Genomic DNA, 26,130 nt, shown 5'->3' on the forward strand with positions numbered 1-26,130 from the left:
AAGTACTTTTCCCACTTCATTGTGTTTTCCTTTACATAGGTTTCCCCCCCCCCCCCTTTAGTCTGTTACTACTCTAATTTATAAATCAGTTTTAAGATATCAGATTTTCATGTAATACTTTCTGGAAAGCCTTTGGTAAAGGAAAACATAGCTAACCACACAATTTCACCTGTTATGCTTGCCACAAGAAAACTGCAGAGCAATGTAGTTGAACTCGACATTGCTTCCATGATGCAATGGAAGCATTGCATCATGGAAGCAATGATGCTCCCATTGCTTCCATGAGGGGAATAACAGAACTGCAATCAGAGAGGGAGTTTAAACCATAATGGACCGATATGGAATCAAAGTCTACAACATTGGTTAGGTAAGTTCTGTCTCTTGTAAAGCCACATTACCTTTAATTGATTAGGCTATATTCATAGAAGTGCCTTTCCATTTTTGTTTTTAGCCAGTTATTCCATTAGTTTTAGCATCACGCTAATGGAGTTGTAGTCTTCAGATGAAACCCTTAGTTATCCTTCTTCAGCACGCAAACTGGATTTGCAAATTTCTAACATATTGAAACCTTGATAGTGTTCAACAACTTCCTGCAAATGATTATGAGCATTGCAAAAAAATGCGTTTTGAAATGTTTCCCTTTATTTGGAAATATTCTGGGCCATATACCTCAGAGGACCAGGAAGAAATAAAGATATTTAAAGAAGGACTCCAGATCTTTGGTAGTTGAGGGTACAGCTTCCAAAAATCCAATACAAGAAATGAGGACAGAAGAAGCCAGAACTGAAAGACACAAAATAGTCAACTACTTCCTATCAATCTTCATACATATTCTACACTGACCCTTTATGGCTTAAACTCACTTTCTGTCTCCTGGGTGCACTGAGATTTTGAAGGATGTCAATTCATTGTCAACCAGTGTATTTGCACTCATACATCCAATCTATGTTACTACACTTTTCTCTTATACACCAGAAAAGGTACAGTGTTCCCAATACCCTCTTCAAGAATGTTTAATTCTTGAAAGATTAGCCATGAATGTACAGTCGGCTCTGCAATAACACAGGACCACGAGAACAGAACTACCCGTGTTATAAGAAAATTGTGTAATAGCAGCACCATTTAAACTAATGTGGCCAGTATCATGTCATAACCAATACACACTTTAAAACTTTGCACTTTCAAAACAGTGTCCCTAATTTGTCAATTGTGTTATAAAGAATTTGTGCTAATGAAACATGAATTATAGCAGAATTACCTGTATGTACTTCTTCTTACTGATCACAAGCAAGAATGAGGGGAATTCTTTACTAACCCTTCTAGTCATAAAGGAGAGAAAGGGAGTGCTGATTGGACACTCGCTAGCCATTGTCTTTGAAGGGGTCTCTGCTTAGCATCATTATATCCTGGAGCATCACTGCGTCCAAGAAGCCAATAACGACAAGTTCTTACGAGAAAATAAAGTGTTTAGTGGCTCAGACTACTGAAGAAAAAGAATGAGTTTGGTCAAATAACTTTTAACTTAATAAGAGCAAATTTTAAAGATCATCAACCAAATCATAAAGAACCCAGAGTTTTTAAATACAAACAACCTTCTCATTCACACTCATCCAACTTTTCTTAATTAGAATACAACTGTGATGATGGAACAAATCAGGTTTTAATCTTCATAATACTTTACATTTTGAATAAAACTGAATGAAAAAGAATATCAAAGAGTGTTGTTGACGTGTCAACATGTTTTTATTGCCCATTAAAAATCTCAAGCCATACTATGCCCTGGTGCATTGGAAAGGAACAGAAATGTGATAAAACAAATTAATACATGTCAAAATCTGGACATTTGTATATGTGGCTGTGTGTGCATTAGTGGTTCAATCGTTAAAAGTAACAGGATTCATTTGTTAGACTTTCTAGCAGACAAGAGTTCTTCTCTGCTAGGAACATTCCATTTTGTTTCATTCAGTATCAGTTGGGAGCCAGCTGGACAACTGGTGAAGGTGGGTCAAAGACATCATCCTCAATAGTCTCCTCAATGGGTTTCATTTTTCCAGAAGTCCTAGTATATGGGGACCTCTCTGTTACATTTGAAAGAAGACAGAAGCAAAATAAACATCTGTGCAATGAAATGTTTGCTTTGAAGCTAATTGTTAGTAATGAATAGAAATTCTTTTCATTTACAAACTTGACTACCTTCTTTTTGAGACAGAGGCCCTAAGCAAAATGGAAACCGAAGCCCCACAGATAACTATCAAAGTAATCACAAGACTCGTGCAAATGCTACAACAATTGAAGGTAAAGTTAAAGTTGCCACAGTCCTACTGGACCATATCGCTGCTCTTCTCAATACGAGGGATGACTAGTGGCAGGTTAACCTGGAGCGTCACCATACCTTAGATGAGGGGACAGGTTGAGAAGGAAAGTCCTTTATGGTAACCTGTCCTGGTGAGAGAACTTAACTATGTTGTTGACGTCCTCTGCATCATAAACTGGAAGTCCAGCCAACTGAACTAACTGACCCCCTACAACAACTGCAGGCAAATTGAACACATATCAAAAGTTACTGTCTGGACTGAGCTGGATAGCTTTTAGTCTTTTTTTTAATAGGAAGTGGTGTAGGCATGTCAAGACAAATAATTTCCTGTGCATACCCTCACAATGTGATATTAAAATAAAACAGCATCTCACTGTCAGGCTCACCATTGACATGCCTCAAACCAGATGAAGCTGCTACTTGCACAGTACAGTTGAGCCCACCACAAAGTGAAGTCTTATCCACTTCAGCTCATTTTGCAATCCTTCAATTCATTGCATAAGGAGATACACAGTTACTAGTTCCGCTTACTCAGGTCTCAGATATCCTGTCGGCCCTACTGCAAACATCACATTTTTTATGTATCACTAAGTAGAAACTTTAAAAACCTAAACACATGGGTTGACCTTAACCAACAGGAGATGCCACAGAAAATCATTGTGTTCCTACCTACATTTCAAAGGTCAACTGATAGCTTATAGCTGTTTTATTCTGGTTTAACTTTCTAGTTTAATTCTCCATTCATTCTCCAATTTGGAAGTTCAAAGACTCTCACTTATTCTGCTCTCAATGTAATATTCAAATCACAGTCATCATATCAAAGCACTAAAATTAATTTGTCAAAGAAATTCTTAAATATTTAAAAATGCCTTAGGAAAACAAATCAGAAAATGTCATATTGAAAATAAAATTTCTTTTTCAAATGAAAACAAAACTAAACAGTGCTATAAGTGTATTTGGGGAGATAGTTATTTGCCTAGCTCCATAGATTTACTTAAAACCTTAAGATATCCTTTAGATATTTTATCCATCCAACAATGTCAATCATTTTCAAGTTATAATTAGTTGAATTTCATTGAAACTCCAGCTTAAATTGCTGCTCCAAGCTAGTATCAATTACAGTTTTCTTGAAATCTAAAAACTGCGTTAGTAAGCTTTGTTTTATTTAAATTATGTGGTTAATATCAGGCAACATGAAAGTATAAAAGTTAAGTTTTTAGCAATGGTACATTCATGCAGATTGAAGGGATATACAGAATGTAGTTACATCCATAATACTCAAATACTAAAATACACTTTTCTTTAAAAAAAATACAAGGAAGAAATTTACAGTTTATTAAATCTACCTTAATTAATTGAAAGGGTAACTAGCAAAGAAGGCTTGATGACCTAAATTCCGTGTGATTCATTACCATGGAAGGTTCGATTTTACCAGTTGTGCCCCATTCTCAATACTATCAGGCAATTGTACACATGCAATAAACAGTCAGATAGTGTTTAATGCTCATCGAAGCATCCTGTGTTTAGTGCAAGAAGGAATAGAAAGATGCAGGCTTCTTTTGGTGCCAGAAATAAAATAAATGTTTCAGTTCAGCCAAAATGTCGACATTAAAAATGTAATTTCTAAAAGATGTGGATGCTCGACATTAATTACACATCAAAACATGTCTGACCATCTGAGAATCTTTCAAAATCACTTAAGGTTTTTCCAAGCACATGCTAAAATGGACTTTTGTTACCCCACATGTATCGGTCACTTTTTCCATAACAGTGTGAAATCATTTTCTTTCTTTACCTCTCCTAACCCGAAGGCTGAAGCGCAACTGCGACATTTTCGTGAAAATCATTTAAAAGCAGGGGTCAACTTGAAGGAGTGTTTCTGAACTGGATATCTCAGTGAATGGTGAGGAACACTTATTTATCCACTGAGTCAAGGGTTACCAGTTTTGGATATCCTGCCTGTAACAAGGCAGCACAGAACTTTGTAATCAGTACAAAACTATTAAATCAAAAGAATAACAGGATCAGTTACATATTCTTCCACCATGCAGCCAATAATAATTACAATTGTTCCGAGTAATTAAAAAGATGAGGAATATCATAGTTTAATCAAGACTGAAAAGGTAAAAGGGCTCATAAGAATGTAAAACAAAAACTGAAGTTACTGGAAAAGGTCAGCAGATGTGGCAGCATTTGTGAAGAGATTTTTTAAAATGTAGACAGATTTGAGTTACAGACAATTACTGACATCTAATCACAGTTGAAACATTAGGCCATCTTTAGATTAAAACAAGGTATCAACCTCTGTTGGAGGGAAAATACAGGAAAGCCCAGTGGTTCAAATAACTTTACAATGAACAGTGACAATTTATGCAAAATACTTTAAGTACCATTACCTTTAATATCAGAACACAAGGAAGCTCAGGGAAACAAAGGGAGCTTGGAGTGCTTGTCCACAAGGAAGGTTTTATGGGGAGTTATGAATACATTTGGAACATTAGCCTTTATCAGTTGTGGCATACATTATAAGAGGAGTCAGGCTATGTTGGTGCTGTACAAAACGTTGGTTAGGCTACAGCTAGAGTACTGTGTGCAGTCGTGGTTGCCACACTGTAGGAAGGATGTGACAGCACTGGTGGGGTGCTGTTGGTTTGGAACATTTGGGCTATGAAGAGTGGCTGGAGAAGCTGGAATTTAGAGCAGAGAAGACTGACGGCCTGATTGAGATGTATAACATGCTGAGGATCATGGACAGGGTGGTCAGAACACAGCTGCTCCACTTAGTTCATGCATCAATAATAAGGGAGCATAATTTTAAGGTGAAGGGCAGAAATATTAGTTGGGAATTTAAGAAAAACTTATTTTCGCCCAAAGGGTGGCAGAAATCTGGAATGCACTGCCTTGGAGAATAGTAGAGGCAGGAAGCCTCACATCCTTCAAACAAAATGTGGACGAGCACTTGAAACATCATAACATTCTAGGTTATAGGCTGGAAAGTGGAATTAATGCAGATAGGTGCATGCAGGCTCAATGGGCTGAAGGGCCTCTTCTGTGCTGAATGACTATCACACTCATTACAATTACAATTCATGCAATCTTTCCAACATAGTTATAGATTTGAAATGGTGGTCAGTTATGAGACAGTTCTATTATCTGATACATACACAACAATATCATTCTATTCTGCTTCAAGAAGTGGTATTTACTGAAAAATAAAACATCACTCTGGCAATGCAGAACTCCAATAATACTTCACTAATAATCTAGAATGGAAAACATGCCCAAATCTTGGTTCAGCGATTTTCAATCTACAATCTCTTGATACAAAATCCAAGGGCATTCTAGTTAACTTGAGTCATCGGAACAACTTTGATAATGAGTTTTCCTCTAGGACCTATTGATTTAATCAGGTTTTTCTCAAAATAATTAAAATAAATTAAGTTCTTGATTTATGTTACTTTTTTCAGTACCTGGGACCACGTAGTTAATCAGTCGGACCAAGCATGAACAAAATGCAGCAGTTGGCTCCTTTCAGACAAATTAGAGCAGTCTTGCAGGTTAGTTCCTTTTCACAAAGTGAGAACAACATAAAAGTGTTAACATCAAGTACAAAAATTCCACAGCAACTCAGGGGAGCACACAGCAACCATAACAACCTTGAATTTGCAGAGCTGGGCACCAATTTAGGTCAGAAGATAGAACCAACTGAGAGTTGGTCTGTTGGGTCACATTGAAAGTTTTACACTAGATTTTACTTTATTTATAGACTAGAATACTGAAGCTTATTCATTGCTGTTCAACTGTATGACCTACTGATGTAATTGGGAAAGGCTGTGGTGTAGTAGTAATGTTACTGGACCTGTAATGGAGAACTAAGGCTCAGTCACAGGGACATGAATTCAAGTCTCACCATGGCAGATGCTGAAATTTGAATTCAACACAAAAGAAAATCTGGCTTAATGAGGAACGGGGAACCACTGTTGTAAAAGTCAATCTGATTCACTAATGCCCTTAATGGAAGGAAATCCGTCATCCTTACCTGTTCTGGCCTACATGTCACTTCAGACCCACGGTGGTGACTCTTAGCTACTGTCCAGGTAATTAGAGATGGATAATGAATGCTGATCTGACCAGTGCAATGACAAGGAAAAACTTTAAAAAGATTTTCCCAGAAAATTAAATGGGTAGTTTATAAGTTTGATATAGTTTTATTTCTATGAACTGAGAAAGGAATAGATTTAATGAACTCGAAAGGCATTTTAAAAATCCTATACTTTTATACACGAGAAAGTGTCAAAGGTGCTTCTTGGTCAGGCACCATGGCCATTTTGAACTGTATGTGCCCATATAACTGGACACAGGATAAAATTATTTAGGAGTTTTAATGCCTTGTGGCAGCGATGAAATAAAATACAAGCTAGCTGGTATTTCTGGAGCATGTTGCATTTGCAATTTGTATGAGATGTCAGCTTCCAAAAAAATATTTTATACTTTAAGTTCCTTTTGTGGCTCGTGTTAAGACGTTAGGATTTTAGGATACATTCACAGCAGAGGTAGTGGAGGAAGGGTTCGGAAAACCCTGCTTGATGGCTACGCATTACCTTGATTCAAATTACACAAACTTGTTGGTTAAACCGGATTCATACTGCAAGCAGTTAGTTTTGGAATGCAAGACTGCATTGTGAAAAATCAGAGTTTGTAAACACGTGGAAGAAACAAAAAGTAAAGAAGGGCCATTTATTTGATGCTCACGGATTGACGAAGCCGTAGATCCCCCATGTAGAAAGTGCGATAGTCCATCTTCTGTATCACTTGAACTGGCCATACTATTTCTCATTTTCATCATTGAAAGTTGGGAACAAAGACTGGGCTGTCGCTCAAACTTTTTGGCAGTCTGCAATGAAAAGGAAACTGGATTTTCAGAAATAAGATAAACAGAACATTGTTTTCAATATCGGTTAATTACTTTGAATGGCCAGATAGTAAACTGTTCAAGGAGCCTTACTCAATACTCAGTTGCTATTATGGAATTTGGCTCTTGTCTCTAAAATAGAAGTACATTTCCAATTCCATTTAAGACAATATTTTAAACTTCATTCTGGAAAGGCCCTGCTTTATATATTTTAAGACTGTTGGGTAACTCTGAAATAATTTCATTTCAGTTAAAACAACATCATGCCTCTAAAGCAATGCTGATGATCCCATTGTGACCTTGTATACACCTAAAGAATTCTTGGAAACCGGAAATCTCACACAAGTCGAACTGCAGATACTTGGTAGAGACAGCGGACTGAGATGGCCTCTGTGTCACAACTCAACGTACGTATGAATATACATACGTATGAGATAGCTCTTTACTAAAAATAACTGTGCAATACACCAACTGTTCACCAAGATACTCCCTTTTTATGCAGTAGGCCAAATTATTTCCCTTCCTTCTCAAGAGAAAAAAAAATCAATGCACAGAAAGCACGAGTTCAAATGTGGATGTTATGTTTCACCATTAAAGGGTGCACTTCCCACTTTAAGAGAGGATGATTTGCTTTCTTCCATTGTCAAATAGTAATTATAGGTTACATTTGTGTCCAGGTCTGTTGATGAGGGTGGTCTATAAAGTCCTCCTATATTAAGTTTTGTTTTTGTTTTTGTTTGGATTAGCTATGTGTGAACTGCGTCAAGTCTGCTCTGGATACTGACACCAAGTATGTCACACTGCACCACCCATCTCCCTCTAAATTGAAATTGGATAACACAGTGGAGGCAATGACACAGTATGTTTTACAGCTATTGTCAGGGATATTAAATTCAAGTGAGCCATATTAAAAATAGTAGCTGAGCTTTACAATAAGCGAACTAACCTTGCAGAAGTCTCAGTAGACTCGTCTGTTACTAGAAAGTCCAATTTAAATCTCAAAGTATGGAGTGAAGCATTCCTTTAAAACAACAACATTTTGGAAGAAGAGGGGAGGGAGGTGAGGGGTCCAAAATACATAATATCCAGTGAATACAACATGATAAACCAGTAATTGTGCATTACACAAGGCTGTAGAAGTGTATGTTTATTGGAAATGTAACTTTGCTCAAAGTGTAACCACAACATGTAAACCTTCTGCACAGTTATATGGGAGAGCAAAAGCAGGTCAGAGAAAATGCTGGGCCACCATTCCTAAAGTAAACTTGCCACTGATTTATAACAGGACAAAGAAAATTGCCGAGCTTTTTGTTTAAAAGATCATGCAACAGTATTGCAATATGCAAGGCAGCACACTCTCATTGATCACATAGTCATGAGTCTCTACGCTTACACAGTTTTTTTAACAGACATTTTTAAAAAGTTCACTTATGGGATGTGGCTATCATTGGCTAGGCCAGCATTTATCCCTAACTGCAGTTAAGAGTCAATTACAGTATATTGCTGTGGGTCTGGACTCACATGTAGGCCAGCAGTTTCCTTCCCTACAGAACATTAGTGAACCAGATGGGTTTTTAACAATGGTTACATAGTCAGCATTAGTCTCTTAACTTAAGATATGTATTGAATTCAAATTCCACCATCTGCTATGGTGAGAGTTTAACCCAGGTCTCCAGAATATTACTTGGGTCTCTATATTAATAGTATAGCCATTATATTAATGGGCTATTGCCTTCCCTTAACTTACTTCATTCCATAATGTACCAGTTTGGTCCCCACTGTTTTCCTCCCTCCCTGCCAGCAGGCTAAAGTTCCACCTATACCATCAACTCTGCAACATCGGCCTTTTCCAACAAAATGGATTCAAAGTCAAGCCTGTTTCATACGTACGTACACACACACACTCTCTCTCTGTCTCTCTCAAGGGAGTTATTAAACAGTGATTACATAAGGGGATCTTGGCCAATTTTGTCAAACTCAAGGCCAAGAACTAAGTCCAATTACAGTCCTCTGCTGCCCTTTGGTGAAATCAGATAATTGAACTTAGACGCAGTATCATTCCTTGGACTCTGTGGTCTGTATGACTTACTAATGGTGTCATTGCTCTGAAAGTAAAAATGAGGCTGGAGTGGAAGAACACATGGATTAAAACAAGACATTTTTCCTACCACCCAAATTTTAAGCATGGTCCATAGCTTTTCCAATTTTTCTATCAACCTTTGAGGTGACAAATTCACAATAGCCATTACACGGTTATTAACTCTTCCTTTATCATTTTTTTAAGGATTTGTATATCCGATTGGATTGGTAAAGAACTAATAGTAATCTCCGGTTCCTTGCTGGGTTTTACCAAATTAATTACAGAACGAAGGATACAGAAAAGAAATAAGTTTCTTACTCAAGACTTGTGTGCTTATCTTTTAAAATCTGCTTGCAAAAGATTATTTAATTAAAGCATTCAGACAGAAACAGATAATGAAGATTGGCCTGAAACACTGCGGTGATGTTTCACATTCAATTCCATTCCAAAAAAAAATGTTTTGAGAATAGCGTAACATTCGTTCAGCATGGAGTTACTTGTATAACCACTATAGCTTGCACAGAATCACTGAAATGATATAGCATAGAAGGAACAGCAGCTCTATCTTACTTCTATTAGAGATCATATCAGCAATAGCACAGTAAAATAATTCACAACACCTTGCCCCTCAATTGTGACAGGAATCTGTTTTTATTATGCAATAACTTGTGAGTTAATTCGGCACTACTTATAACAAAATAACAGAGGTGTACAAGACTTAAGATTTAGTCTCAACAATCACCCAACATCTTTAAATTTTCCTTCCTCTAAAAAAAGGGTTACAGATTACTTGAACCATTCAAAATAATTACAGCCTTATTACCCGTTCCTAAATACTCTGCGTAAACAAAATGCATGGGTGACATTATGCCATCAAATAGTTTACAGTGTCCATCAGGTTTGTATGTGCAAAGCAACTTAAGATAATAAGCAAGCACTAAAATAACAGCTCAATAGTAACTGCATGCTGTATCGAATGAAACACAACATAATATATCTGCAGAATAAATTACCCAGAAATATTTCAATTTGCATACCACTTTAATTAAAGGATTAATTGTCTATTAAAATATTCAGTCAGCCTCAATAATCAATGCCCCAAATACTCTTTTTTGAAAATTGTGTTTTAACACTTTTCTGTCCCTTAGAATTGAATACAGACAGTTTAACTTTAACTCAACAAGCTTACACACTGGTCAAAGATTAGAGCTTTGAATAAAAATATTTTTTGACAAACCATATCTGTTTAGAAACTCACCACCGACACTATTATGTGACATTATGTCTACATTTAATGTAACAGGAATTGAAAGCATCCACGTTGTGAATGATCTGATTAATTTTGTGAACAACTCACAAGAAGTTTTATTTTCTCCTTAGAAGATAACAAAAAATACATTGCAAGTCCATTTCAACATCAGGCTGTTAAATAAGTCTGGAGTTAGGTTACAGGGGCTCAACTGGTTAACGAATCACCCATTTTAGCATTAACTCTTATGATTCACTGGGTCCCACATTTGGTCAATGGTTTTGATGAGTACTTCGCCAGCGAAGTGTCCTAGTTTGTAATAATCTAATTTTAGGGAGGATAGAAAGATAGCTAGGATTCGGATTCCCAATTGCTGTCTATCGACCCATGCTGGAATGTGTGGGCACTGGGTGACAACAGGAACTGACTATGGCATGATAGAACAGCCTACTACCACTTAATATTCCAACGCACATGTGAAGAATAATCTAATATCCGATAACGCTCTCTGACCATACCCAACTTGGATTTGCTACTTCGAGAGATTAGGGTTTTAAAGAAAAATTGGAAACTAAACACCTCGGTTAATATAAAGGTTAAAAATAATCACATAATAAATTAAATAAAAGTTCTTTTAAAATCACATCACAGTCCATTCATTAAGTGTTTATATACTGTACACAGTTTGTTATACATATTTAAGATCAAATAAATATTTTTAACAAAATTAAATAGCTGTTTTTGAAAGGAATTTTTATTCTTCAGGCACATTTTTCATGCAAAATATTTTAAAACTTGGCAAATTTTAATGCAAATTTCTAATTCCTTTTGGATATTTACATAATATTTAGCTTCAGGCATGCAAGATTATTACCTACTTTGTCATTTAGTGTGGGGTCATTCAAAGAATACAGCTTGTTTGTGATATCTTTGCCAATTAGATACTTAAAGACTTCATGAAGAAATGATTCTGTCTCCAAGAAGAAAGTTAGCCTCTCTCTGGACCAGCACAAAAACTTGCAGTTCTCTTCAGCCACAATAGTTACCTGAGGAGAAAAAAATACCATTGTGACACATTCCAAGGCACTACAAGGAGTAAAACTATCTGGATCTTGAATTAAAATGTTATGCATATATTGCTTCAGTCCCAATGAATGGCAATAATTCAATCTACCAATTATGAAGTTCTATGGGTCACCCCTCTACTAATTATTATTTAAAGCCATTACATCTTTATATCATTATTGCCATTATGAGTGTGGAGTTTGCATGTTCTCCCTGTGTTTGTGTGGGTTTCCTCCAGGTGCTTCAGCTTCCTCCCATAGTCTAAAGATGTGCAACGTAGGTGGATTGACCATGCTAAATTGTGCATTGTGTTCAGGGATGTATAGGAAAGGTGGATTGGCCACAGCAAACATTATGTTACAAGAATAGGATGGGGGACCGGGGATGCTCTGGATGGGATGCTTTTCAGAGGGTCGATTGAACTCGATGGCCGAATGGTTTCATTCTGTGCTGTAGGCTTTGAGGAAATCCCAAGGCAGGCAAGCTGATCAGATTTATTTTCCTTTAAAACTATGACAATTCGGTGTGTTTTGACAAGCATTGGAAAGGTTCTGCCTGGGAATGTACTGTGGAGTGCCACAGCAAGAATTCCTACCTGATTGATTTCCACTGTGCAGAGTTACTGACTACATCTGCTCCACTGTGGGTGGTGTCAGGGGGAGACCAGGATCCCCTTCATAGAAACACAAAATAAAAATCCATTCTGACTAGCATCCAATTCCAAAGCAATGAATTCCTGGGATCAGGTTGAGATTTAGTTTTCTCTTTGATAAGAACAGCAGTCAACCTATTCAGATGTCAGATATTGGTACACAATTCTTTAAATGATGAACACCATGTATGTGCCCTAACATTTAAAATTAAGATATTTGAAATTTATCAAAAATCAGGACAAAACTATTTAGGTTTAATTTACTTAGCAGAGGTCCAATAGGCCATAGTATCATCAGTTAACTCAACGACCTCCCTCCTTCATCATCAGAGAGGGCTGGGATGTTCACTGATGGTTCACAATGTTCAGCTCATTCACAATTCCTCAGATACTGATTTGGAGATGCCAGTGTTGGACTGGGGTGTACAAAGTTAAAAATTGCATAACAATAGGTTATAGTCCAACAGGTTTATTTGGAAGCACCAGTTTTCGGAGCGTGCTCCTTCATCAGGTGGTTGTGGAGTACAAGATCGTAGGACAAAAATTATAGCAAAAGTTTGCAGTGTGATGTAACTGCAATTATATATTGAAAAGGACCTGGATTGTTTAAGTCTCTCATCATTTGGAATGGGCATGTTGGTTTCAATTCTTTCATATGCAAATCCCAGAACCTCCTTAAAGTTACATTCTCAAGTGAGCTTTAACAATAGGTGCCATGTTGACCCAGATAATGCATTGAAGGTGTGAGGTGCTCTGTGTGATGCTATCTGTGCTCCAATGTTCAGACTGATTCTAATCTTAAAAAGGGATTTACAGACTCCTACGTGGATCAATGCAGTTTTTGAGCAAAATAAAATGTAATAATTGCAAGTCCAAATTCACCCCACAAACTTATATGGGTGTGTGTGCATGTGGATGTGCAAGCGCGGGGGAGGGTGAGAGAGAGTGTGCGTATGTTATAGTGTGAGTATGAGTGTAAAGGGGTATAAGTCTGTGAGAGGGTGAGTGTGTCCGATGTGACAGTGTCCAATGTGACAGTGGGGTCACCTGCAGTGTGACATGAACCCAAAAAATAAATGAACCCAAGGTCCGGGGAGGAGCGTATCAGCTAAGTGAGGCAGAAACTGGGCAGATGGAAGCTACGGTCGCTCTCCATCGTGGGAAAAAACCTGGTCATCAGGTGTGAGGCACTATCATTGCTGTTATATGTAACACAGGTCTGGCCTATTCCCAGACCCTGTGCCGCTGCAGTCACCCGGGCCATCTTCCAATTTATATGGAGGTCAAAGATGGACCGGGTCCGAAGGTACTCGATGTATAAAGATCTGGGCAACGGGGGAAAAAACACACCTAATGCCACCCTCACCCTGATGGCCAACTTTGTGTGTGGCTGCATCAAGTTGGGCGTGGATCCCCGGTACTCAAACACCAAGTGTCACTACGTACTGAGGTTCTACCTGTCTCCAGTGTTGCGAAGGATGGGCCTGGCCTCGCTGCCGCGGAACGCTCCGAGTAGTTGGACCATTCCGTATCACCTGCCCTTCGTGGAGAAGTTTATGAAGAAAAACACCTTTGACCACAAGTCCATCAGGAAGTGGTCACCACGTAGTGTCCTTAAGACCCTTCGGGAAAAGGAGAGGGCGGATCCTATAGAGCGGTTCCCTGAGCAGACTGTCAAAGCCATTTGGCAGAATGCCTCATCACCAGAACTTTCCAACAAGCACTAAGACATGGCTTGGCTGGTGGTGAGAAGGGCTCTGCCTGTAAGATCCTTTATGCACGCCTGGACTCTCACCGCACCGCACGCTGCCCTCGAAGTGGCTGCGGGGGGGGGGGACGAGACTGTCACACACCTCCTTCTGGAATGTGCCTATGCAGAAGAAGTCTGGAGAGGAATGCAGTGGTGTTTGTCGAGGTTCGTCCCGAGCAGCGCCGTGACGCGGGACTCCGTGCTCTATGGTCTGTTCCCCGGGAAGCACACCGAGACAAACATCAACTGTACCTGGAGGATCATCAACTCGGTGAAGGACGCTCTCTGGGCGGTCCGAAACCTGTTGATCTTCCAGCTGAAGGAGTTGACCCCGACTGAGTGTTGCAGATTGGCGCATTCCAAGGTCCAGGACTACATGTCGAGGGATGCGCTGAAGCTTGGGGCAGCTGCCACCAAGGCGTGGTGGGGAAAGACCACTGTGTAACATCTGCTTGCCTAAGAAGAACAGGGGGCCCACGCAGTCATTTGGGCTCCGCTGACGCCTCAGCTAAATATATGGATATATGATTGATAAATGTACAGACCTGTCTATATGAATGATAAATTCTGATCTCTGTATGCAAATGACCAACTGTATGTATGGCATGACCAACTGTACAGACCATCAAATTATTTTATGAATAAAGTATATTTTTGAAGTAAAAAAAAAATGAACCCAAGGTCCTGGTTGAAGCCATCCCCATGGGTACTGAACTTGGCTATCAGCCTCTGCTCAGCCACTTTACGTTTTTGCCTGTTCTGAAGTCCGCCTTGGAAGATGGTCACCTGAAGGTCCGAGGTCAAATGTCCCGGACCGTTGAAGCGATCTCCGACTGGGAGAAAACACTCCCGCATGCTCAAACCGTCAGGGAATGTATAAATGCCAGATTCATCAGCCGTTCACACAAGGTAGAGCAAAACATCATCCGATCACAATGCAATGCCATCCATGCTTTCAAAACCAATCACAACATTGTCATCAAACTAGCAGATAAAGGAGGAACGATTGTCATTCAAAATAGAACAAAAGTGCAAGGAAGTGTACCGACAACTGAACAACCAGGAATACCACAGGCAACTACTGGCCGATCTGACCAAATAGCACACCCGTGTACTAAACCCATTGATCAGGACTTTGGATCCGTTCAAAGTCTGTGAGAAGATTTGTAGCTCGGGTGCTCGTTGTTGTGGTTCTGTTCGCCAAGCTGGGAATTTGTGTTGCAGATGTTTCGTCCCCTGTCTAGGTGACATCCTCAGTGCTTGGGAGCCTCCTGTGAAGCGCTTCTGTGATTTTTCCTCCGGCATTTGTAGTGGTTTGTCCCTGCCGCTTCCGGTTGTCAGTTCCAGCTGTCCGCTGCAGTGGTCGGTATATTGGGTCCAGGTCGCAATAAGCACATCGACCTGGACCCAATATACTGAGCACTGCAGCGGACAGCTGGAACTGACAACCGGAAGCGGCAGATTCAAACCAGTATAAATGCTGGAGGAAAAATCGCAGAAGCGCTTCACAGGAGGCTCCCAAGCACTGAGGATGTCACCTAGACAGGGGACGAAACATCTGCAACACAAATTCCCACTTTGGATCCGTCTTTCAAATTGCCTACACACCCTCATCCCACGTACTTCTCGCGTAGGTGACTTCAACTGCCTTCCGAAGACACACAAAGCCAATACACCAGGATATCCCATCATATCAGGCAATGGGACCCTGTATGAGAACCTCTCGGGCTATGTTGAAGGTATCTTGAAGCTCATTGCACAGGGGACCCCCAGCTTCTGTCGCGACACTACAGATTTCTTACAGAAACTCAGCACCCACGGACCAGTCAAACTGAGAACATTCCACGTCACAATGGCTGTTTCAGCACTCTACACCAGCATTCCCCACAGTGACGGCATCACAGCAATAGCCTCAGTACTAAACCCCAACAACTGCCAATCTCCAAACACCATCCTGCAACTCATTAGCTTTATTCTCGATCACAACATTTTCACCTTCGACCAGCTGTTCTTCATCCAGACACACGGAACAGCCATGGGGATCACATTTGCACCCCAATATGCCAACATTTTCATGTACAGGTTTGAACAAGACTTCTTCTCTATGCAGGACCTCCAATCAGATATATTGATTACATTTTCTTCCTCTGGACCCATGGCAAGGAGTCACTGAAACAACTAAACAGTGGTATCAAGAGTTTCATCCCACCATCAAACTCATCATACACTACTCTCTAGTATCTGTCTCATTCTTGGATATATCCATCTCCATCAAGGATGGGCACATCAGCACCTCACTTTACCGCAAACCCACTGATAACTTCACGATGCTACACTCCTCCAGCTTCCACCCAAAACATATTAAAACAGCCATTTCCTACCGACAAGCCCAACAAATGATCTGTTCAGAGGAGGAGGAATGTGACGGGCACACGGAAGTACTCAGGGATGCCCTCATAAAAATGGGGTAAAATGCTCAACTCATCAACCGCCAGTTCCGACATGCCACAGCGAGAAACCGTAATGACCTCCTCAGGAGACAGACACGAGCTGCAACTGACAGGGTACCCTTCACTGTCCAGTACTTCCTAGGAGCCAAATAAAACTATGCCATGTTCTTCACAGCCTGCAACATATTATCAATGAGGATGAGCACCTCGCCAAGACCTTCCCCACACCTCCACTTCTTGCCTTTAAAAAACCACCAAACCTCAAACAGATCACTGCTCGAAGCAAACTGCCCGGCTTTCAGGACAACACCATACAACCTTGCCATGGCAGATGCTGCAAGACATGTCAGCGTGTCAACATGGATACAACCATTACATGTGGGGACATCTCCCACCGTGTACATGGCAGGTACTCACCTGACTCAACCAACATTGTCTATCTCATACGCTGCAGGCAAGGATGCCCTGACACTTGGTACATTGGTGAGACCAACCAGAGGCTACAGCAATAGATGAATGGGCACCGCACAACAATCAACAGACAGGAGTGTTCCCTCCCAGTCGAAGAACACTTCAGCAGTTCAGAACATGCAACCTCGGACCTTCGGGTAACCCTCCTCCAAGGTGGACATCAGGACAGGCAAGTGGCCAAATAGAAGCTGATAGCCAAGTTCGGTACCCATGGGGATGGCCTCAACCGGGATCTTAGGTTCATGTCACACTACAGGTGACCATAGACCCATACACTCATGCAGACCCTCTCTCATATGCTCACACATACACGCACACATGCACCCTCTCACAGATTTATACCCCTTTACACTACACAATAATATACACACACACTCTCTCACACACCACCACCCCCGCGCACACAGCCCCCATGCGCGCGCGCGCGCACACACAAGTTTGGGGTGTGAATTTGTACTTGCTGAATCACATTATATTTTGCTCAAAAATTTCACTAATCCATGTAAGATTCTGTTAATCCCTTTTTTAGACTAGAATCAGTCTGAACATTGGAGCACAGACAGCGTCACGCAGGGTACCTCACGCAGGGTACCTCACACCTTCAATGTATTATCTGGGCCAACATGGCACCTATTGTTAAAGCTTACTTGAGAATGTAACTTTAAGGAAGTTCTGAGATTTGCATATGAAAGAACTGAAACCATCAGTGTGGGCGGCACGGTGGCACAGTGGTTAGCACTGCTGCCTCACAGCGCCAGAGACCCGGGTTCAATTCCCGCCTCAGGCAACTGACTGTGTGGAGTTTGCACATTCTCCCTGTGTCTGCGTGGGTTTCCTCCGGATGCTCCAGTTTCCTCCCACGGTCCAAAGATGTGCAGGTCAGGTGAATTGGCCATGCTAAACTGCCCGTAGTGTTAGGTAAAGGGTAGATGAAGGGGTATGGGTGGGTTGCGCTTCAGCGGGGCGGTGTGGACTTGTTGGGCCGAAGGGCCTGTTTCCACACTGTAAGTAATCTAATCTAATCAACATACCCATTCTAAAAGATGAGAGACTTAAACAATCCAGGTCCTTTTCAATATATACATCACGCTGTAAACTTTTGCTATAACTTTTGTGTCCTACGATCTTATACTCGGTTATAGTCCAACAGGTTTAAATGGAAGCACTAGCTTTCAGAGCGGTGCTCCTTCATCAGGTGGTTGACAACACTGGCATCTCCAAATCGATCTTATGCTCCACAACCACCTGGTGAAGGAACGGTGCTCCGAAAGCTAATGCTTCCAAATAAACCTGCTGGACTATAACCTGGTGTTGTGTGATTTTTAGCTCAGAAACTGAAGCATTCTATATCCAAATGTCAGCTGACAAGTGACAAGAAACATTTGCACCACATAAGTGTGAAGCAAAAATCATCCAACCATCACAAACAGAAATTCAATGCAATTACCATCATGGAATTCCCCAATATCAATATCCAAGGAGAGACCAGAAACAGAACTGGCAAGCCATATAAATACAGTGGCTACAAAAGCAGGTCAGGGGCTAGGAATCCTGTATTAAGTAATTCACCTCCTGACTCCTGACTGTGCAGAAGGCTCAAGTCGGGAATGTGATAGGTTACTTCCCTCTTGTTTGGATGAGCGCAGTTCCAACAATGCTCAAGAAACTTGACACCACAAAACAGCCTGATATACTGGCACCAAGTACACACAAACATTTACTCTCTCCACCACCACTGCACAGCAGTAACAATGTGTACCATCTACAAGACGCACTACAGAAATTCATCACGGTTCTGTAGGCAGTACCTTTCAAACTCCATGCTACTGCTATCTAGAAGAAGGGCAGCAGATACACGGAAACAGCTCCACTCGCAGATTTCCCTCCAAATCACTCATATCCAGACTTGGAAATATAGTACTGTTCCTTCACTGTTACTGGGTCGAGATGAAGGAACTGAGGGTATTCTGGATAATTTGTAGATGATACAAGGATAGGCAGAGGGACAGGTAGCATTGAAGAGGCTGGGAGGCTGCAGAAGGATTTGGACAGGTTAGGAGAGTGGGCAAAGAAGTGGCAGATGAAATACAACCAGGGAAAGTGTGAGGTCATGCACTTTGGTAGGAAGAATAGAGGCATAGACAATTTACTAAATGGGAAGACAATTCAGAAGTCTGAAGTGCAAAGAGATTTGGGAGTTCGCGTCCAGGATTCTCTCAAGGTAAACTCATAGGTTGAGTTAGTAGTTAGGAAGGCAAATGCAATGATGGCATTTATTGTGAGGACTTGAATATAAAAGCAGGAATGTACTTCTGAGGCTCTATTAGACTCTGTTCAGGCAACATTTAGAATATTGTGTGAAGTTTTGGGCCCTATATCTCAGGAACGATGTACTGGCCCTGGAACGTTTTCAGAAGAGATTCATGAGAATGGTCTCAGGAATGAACAGCTTAACAAACGAATAACGTTTGAGGAGCCTGGCTCTATACTTGATGGAGTTTAAAAGGATGAGGAGGTATCTAATTGAAACTTACAGAATACTGAATGGACTGGAGAGAGTAAATGTTGGGAAGATGTTTCCATTGGTAGGAGAGACTAGGACCTGAGGGCACAGTAAAAGAAAGATCTTTAGAACAGAGATAAGAAACTTCTTCAGCCAGAGGGTGGTGAATGTATGGTATTCACTGTCACAGAAGATTATGGAGCCAGGTCATTGAGTATATTTAAGATGGAAATAGATAGCTTCTTGATTGTAAAGGGGATCATGGATTACAGGGAGAAAGCAGGAGAATGGGGATGAGAAACTTATCAACCATGATTGAATGGTGAATCAGACTCGATGGGCTGAATGGCCTAATTTCTGCTCCTGTGTCTTATGGGTCAAAATCCTCAAAAACTTTCCTCAACTCACTTGTGGCCTATCTACACCAAATGGACTTTAGTAGTTCATTAAGGAAGCTCACCACCACCATCACCATGACAACTTGGAATGAAAATATCCAGTGCCCTTGTCGTTAATTCAGGAAATGCAAGCCTTAATAAAATAAAACATATTGGTTTTGTAACCACAAAATAACCTTGTACGGACACTTTGCTCATTAAAAGTGATGGGTCTCTTTAAACTGGATGTATATTTTGTTGTGTAAAACGAAAGCACAGTTTAGTTTTGGAGAAGGCAAAGGAAAGGGATGTGGCAGTGGTAATTATAAAGCCACCAGAAAGCAAGTTGTTAATTCTGGAAGATAACAGGAGAAGATTTTAATCCAGTAAATTTATACGGAACATCCACAAACCAATGTAGAACATAGCTCCTCTGCTTCTAGTATTCTCAAAGTACTCTTCAATTTACAGAGTGAGTCAAACATTGAATGCATTATAGTTTCACTGATCCCCAGAAGACTACAGAATAATCAATTTGTAGATCAACAGATATGACGGTTTTTATGTGTGGTTTAGTTATCCACTCTGGACGGGCTAACAAAAACAAAAACAGGACATGGTATGTTACCTGGTATCTCAGGATTGAGTAGGAATCACACAGAGGGAAGGGAGAAAGATCAATGTTTTGGCAGTCACTTGTCACTGGCTGTGCTAGATTGCTAGAGGGCTGGTACCATATGTCTGCTCTAACAAGTAAGGATTGAGTAAAAACAGCAAGAGAAATGGGGGAAGAGAAAGAGAAATTTTAAAATCTAAAATAAAAGTAACATAACGTATCAGGGAAACCATAAATGCAGGTGACAGGTAACATCAGTATTACTAACATATTGTATCTAGAAAACACAACATTGCAAAATTTCTTCGGTGCATTAAAAGGATGCATAACTCAAGTATAGTTCACATATACCCATGAAATGCTGGCATTGTGCTTTAATGTCAAGTTCCAATTCTCCACTTGGCAACAACGTTTCACTCATGACTTTAATCACAATTATAGGGAGAGACTAAATAGGTTGGGGCTATTTTCCCTGGAGCATCAGAGGCTAAAGGTGATCTTGTAGAGATTCATAAAATTATGAGGGGCATGGATAGGGTGAACAGACAAGGTCTTTTTTCAGGTTAGGGGAGTCCAAAACTAAAGGGTATAGGTTTAAGGGGAGAGGGAAAAGATTTAAAAGGGACCTAAGGGGGCAACCTTTTCATGCAGAGGGTGGTGAATGTAAGGAATAAGCTGCCAGAAGAAGAGGTGGAGGCTGGTACAATTACAATATTTGAAAGGCCTCAGATGGGTGTATGAATAGGAAGGGTTTAGAGGGATGTGGGCCAAATGGGACTAGATTAATTCAGGATATCTGGTCGGCATAGACGAGATGGACAAAAGAGTTTGTTTCTATGCGGTACATCTCTATGACTCTACCAGAATGTTGACACTACGTCAGGGCCTCCAACCACCTTGGCTGTCAGTGGAACTTATGGCCATGTTTTTTGCCAATCAGAACTAATTCGCTGCCATCTGCACCTGTAACTTGGAACTGCTGGCCAAATAATCCAAAGGGTCAACAGTGTCAGCTGCAGAAGGGACACCTCAGGGACAGCCTGCTTCCCAACCAGGTAAGTGGGGTTTGAGGTTGCAGGGGCCAGTCAGACATGACCAGCCCTAGGAAGGCGGGAGCATGGCAGTCTCAGTCTATGAGGACAACCACAGAGTGACGCAGGTTGGAGGTCCTGCCATTGCAAAGTGGCTTTCCAATGCTGCAAAAGGTACACTGTCCACTGACACCCAAGTGTCACAATTGGCCAATGGGTGGGGGGGGCTGTCCTTCATCTCCTAGACCCTGGTTAAATGCCACAATAGCAGTGCTCTTCAAATAAAACTCTCGGCAACAATATACACTCTCCCAAACTGATAAAAAAAATGCGCCTCATTGTTCTACCTGAAACTTTTCTCCTTTATGCATCTGAGTTGATCGGAATTCAGGAGAGTCGATGAAAGAAGTGGGGTAAATGTTGTGCAGAAAGTGCCCGCGATAATAAACTTTCATCCTGTCAAGTGAAAAAAGCAATATGAAGCAATTACATGAGAGCGGCTGATGATGGGGAAAGTAATCACATCACAATTCAGAGAAAAAAAAACTCAGTCCTGAAATCAGATTTCTGTCCATCAGTAACTCTGCACAAGCTCTTATAAGACGATCACAGGAGAATTATTTAAGCCTAGATGGGTTAAAAATACACTTAATCTCTATTATATAAGAATTTTTTAATAAAGCACCAGTTAATCCCTTTTGCATTACAGCCCACATAAGATAAAGCGAACATTCCTTTAACCGTTTAAATACTTTGTGTATCTGTCAACTGGTTGTACTGAACATCCAAGTCCTTTGCCTAAAATGTGGAATATATTCCAATCTTTTCTTTCTTGGATACAAGGTGGATTAGCTTCCACTTGCCCACAAGGAAACCTGTTTGTTCATAAGTTACTTTGTGTGCTCTTGCAGCCGAAGACCTCATAGCAGTACCTGAGAGAGGAGCAAAACTATTGAGATGTAGATTTCCAAATTAGTTAACACTCGGGAAAGACGCAAATACTTCACCAACATCAAACGCCACAGTCCATTCCCTCAACTGGACTGTTACCAGCTTGACCCGCGATGCAAGTAACAGGATTTTATCACATGGGATATTACTGCCTCTGGGTATTTAGTTATCACCAGAAATGCAACTAGAATATTTCACATGGTGCACTGTGGAATTTATCAACCAACTGCTGAAAGGTCACAATCTGATCTTTGTAGAGGAGTGGCTATTATTTATAATTTGCTCAGCTTCATACCAGCTTCTCACTTTACCATTTATGGCAGCAAGCCAGAGGCAGACACGACTCAAAGAGAAATGATTGAAACACTTTGAAGAGTAATAGAAGAGAATTGAGCAGTCTCTCTTAACTACAATACAGGAACTGTAATTTTGAAAGAATAAATAGTTCATTAGTTGCTGCTAAATGAAAGTTTGAAAGAAGATTTAATGAAGAAAATGTTCATAGCTTCAGGGACACTGTTACAAGATGTATCTACTTGTATCTTGACACTGATGATAGCTTTTAATCACATGATAAAATGTCACTGCTGTACCCAAAGTAAGTGGATGGCTCATATAATCCATGATTTTCCACAAAGACCAATGAACTACAAAGGTAAAAAATAAAGTGCACTAGACAAAAACCATCTAGTGGGTCTAGACACGGCATAATGTCAATTTGACAGCATTCTTGACCATTAGTCAGAAAGTTGCAGTCACACTTCACGATTAGGGCACAATCTAGACCAAAGCTCTAGAGAACAACTGCTGCACCATTTAAAGTAGTCTGTTCTGTATGTGAAACTGAAATATACCCCTTATCCAAAAAAAACCCACAGAAAATGCAGATGTTGGAAATCAGAAACAGAAATTGCTGTTCTCTCTCCACAGATGCTGCCAGGCCTATTGAGCAATTTCTGTTTCTCATTCTATCTCTGTTCAGATTGATGTTAAAATCTTATCAGAAAAATAGCCAGTAAATCTCACATCTTGGCCAATATATTCACCTCAGCCAACATCAAACAGATTTTCCAGTAATACATCTCCAGTGCATCTTACTGAACACAAGCCAGTTACTGTCCTTATCCACAATACTGTCTGTACTTCAAAATGTAGTTCCTTGAATGTAAAATTGAAATGTGCTGTGAATGTCATATAGTATAAATAATTAAATTCAAGTTTTTCTTAAATACAGAAACAAAACCGTTGTCATGACTTACTTTCCCTTTAGCAGGACACTAAGTCGATTGTCAACCGATGTTTTATCTTCTGCTGCATAAGTCTGACCCTTTTTGAGAGTCATAATGCTGCAAAACTGTCCAGTCAGTCTTTGGAACAAATCTGGAGGGACATGAAGTGGCTCAAACATTCTCCTGTAAAGGACCTTGAGCTCTTTATCAATTTTAATCTGTAATAAAATAAGATGGTTAGGTGTAATGCGGTTTACGGGTTTCAGCATAACACGCAGGCAAGTCTAGAAACGTAGACTACCCCCCCAAAACTTTCATATTCGTTGGTATAACTGGACACAGAATTATTTTGATAGTTATGGGCAGTACTAATGTTTTTCTTCTTTAGAATCGAAATTATAAGAGGAGACATTTGCTTTAAAAGTATAGAAAACATACACTTCAAACAATGCTTTCAAAACAATGTCATTCAAAGGTCTCAAAAGCATTAACTCCTTTCATTGCAAAAGTACTACTGAATACATTGAAATTACTGCTCGAGAGAGGTTATTTGAACCATAAGTTGGAGTGAAAATAAAAAATTTCTTCCAGGAGGAATGAAAACATCTAGGAACAGGTTTGGTCAGAGATGAGTACCTGAATGACCATATTGTTTACTTGGCAAATGGCTATTGATTAATCACCAGATTAGATTGGCACAGCTTCAAGTACTGAAAAGCGTCCGCCTAACTTACTTTTTTGCAATGGATAATAAAAAAGGCCAAATCTCATTGTTATAAGCTAAGATTACAGAACAAGAAACCGTATGATAGATGGGGAGGATAAGGATAGACAACATGAAGTGTCAACAAGAGATTGCGCGCGATGTGCTGCTGCCTAGTCTCCTGAATGGGGAGCAGACTTGGCAAATGCTCGCTGTGTCAATCCCATTGAACTGATTGGTGGGGGGGGGGTCTTCAGCAATACCGCTGGGTCCCTTACACACAAGTGTGTCTCTGCTCAGAAATAAACTCCAAGACAAAGAGAGGGAGCAAGGCAGGCAGAGCCAGGAAAAAGGAAACTTCAGAGATGTCCGAGCCCCAGAGGAGAGGCATTGAATCAATTAACTGAATAATCAATTATCCAAACGAAATACTGCCCTCCCATCTCGTTCGGATAATCGAGGTTCCTCTGTATTGGATTATTTACTCCGTGCCGTAAGAATCTATGACTAATCTATGAGGTGACTAATAAACAGGGAAATGTCTATGAATATTATTTTAGAAGAATTTCAGAGGCATTTGATGAAGTCTTTCACAAAAGACTATTAGCTAAAGCTGAAACTAATTGACCTGGTTAGATAACAGTGACAGAAGCACTTTTGGATTTTAAAAAAACGTACAAGTGACAAGAGAGTAGGGATAGGTAGACACTCCAATTATTTGACTACTGAATCCCACAGAGATCTGTACTGTGAACTCAACTGTTCACCATATGTATTAATAACTTTCATTATGGGTTAGAAAGCTGCATGTGCAAGTTTGCCAATCACAGACGTAACATTTGAAGGAAGCTGGAGGAAAGCACAAAATAACAAAGAGCCATTAATAGATTAAATAAGCATGGACAAAATTGTGCCAAATAGTTTTCAATATAGTCAGTCAAAGATGAGATTATCCAGATTGGAACAGTGGATGCCAAAAGAATATTAGGGTCCAGGTACGCAGATTATTAAAATATACTACGGGAAGGTGAAAAGAAAATCCAAAATAATGGCAAATGGAACACCTAATCTTGTACTGGATGTAATGCATTGCAGTTATACAAAATTCTACTTAGATCATATCTGGAGTATCATTAGCAGTTCCAGACCACACCTTAGCAACAACACCTTTTCTGGTCTCAAAGGAAGTGTTGTGTAGATTCACCAGAATAATAGCTGGATTCCACAGGTTAAATCATGATGCTTTCATTTCTGGAAATCTTGGAGATTAAAGGATGATTTGATAGAATTTTTCAAAATAGTGAGGGAAATTGATAAATTAGAGAAAATATTTCTTCTGGTTGTAGAATCTAGGATTAAAGGATCCATAGACCACAGGTTAGAATTGTTTCAGGAGTGAAATTAGAAAACACCTCTAAATACAAAGGGTGTTTGAAGTTTCTGAAAATAGTAGACAATGCTGGTCAATTATAGTTTTGAGACTGGTAGGATTTCTGTCACTAATACATTGGCCTCATTTCTTTTAGATTTCTGTTCATCAAAGGCAGGCATATAGAGTTATAGTATTACCATTGACTGAGCCAAGATCTCAGTCAATGGTAACACAGACTCAGAAGACTAATTGGCCTTCTGCAGTTTCTATCAGGATTCTGATATCATTCAATTTAAAAAGTGTACGATGCCATGTATCAATTAAGACTTTAGTGAGATCTAAGGCAATGACAGATATTTAACAGTACAAAAAGAAAGAGAGTTGGAGAGATGCATTAAGTAAACA

The 26,130-nt window shown here is 40.1% G+C and overlaps 1 protein-coding gene across 2 annotated transcripts in view; it reads right to left on the bottom strand.

The window, feature by feature from the left end:
• Positions 1-1,636: 1,636 nt before the first annotated feature.
• popdc1 (popeye domain cAMP effector 1) overlaps positions 1,637-26,130 on the bottom strand; it is a 33,644-nt gene continuing 9,150 nt past the window's right edge. The window contains exons 4-9 of one of the 2 annotated variants that reach the window (XM_043687031.2): positions 23,681-23,868; positions 21,818-21,926; positions 11,434-11,601; positions 7,067-7,208; positions 5,785-5,879; positions 1,637-2,078 (exon numbers count right to left, since the gene is read on the bottom strand). In XM_043687031.2, the coding sequence (XP_043542966.2) occupies positions 5,803-5,879; positions 7,067-7,208; positions 11,434-11,601; positions 21,818-21,926; positions 23,681-23,868 (684 nt within the window). In that variant the 3' untranslated portion in view covers positions 1,637-2,078; positions 5,785-5,802. The remainder of the gene's footprint in view (positions 2,079-5,784; positions 5,880-7,066; positions 7,209-11,433; positions 11,602-21,817; positions 21,927-23,680; positions 23,869-26,130) is intronic. The other variant, XM_043687030.2, reaches the window with a different exon arrangement.

Source organism: Chiloscyllium plagiosum, unplaced genomic scaffold (genome assembly GCF_037043375.1).
Source record: "Chiloscyllium plagiosum isolate Xiang-an unplaced genomic scaffold, Cpla_swu_hap1 HiC_scaffold_3, whole genome shotgun sequence".
In the NCBI taxonomy this organism is placed as follows: Eukaryota; Metazoa; Chordata; class Chondrichthyes; order Orectolobiformes; family Hemiscylliidae; genus Chiloscyllium; species Chiloscyllium plagiosum.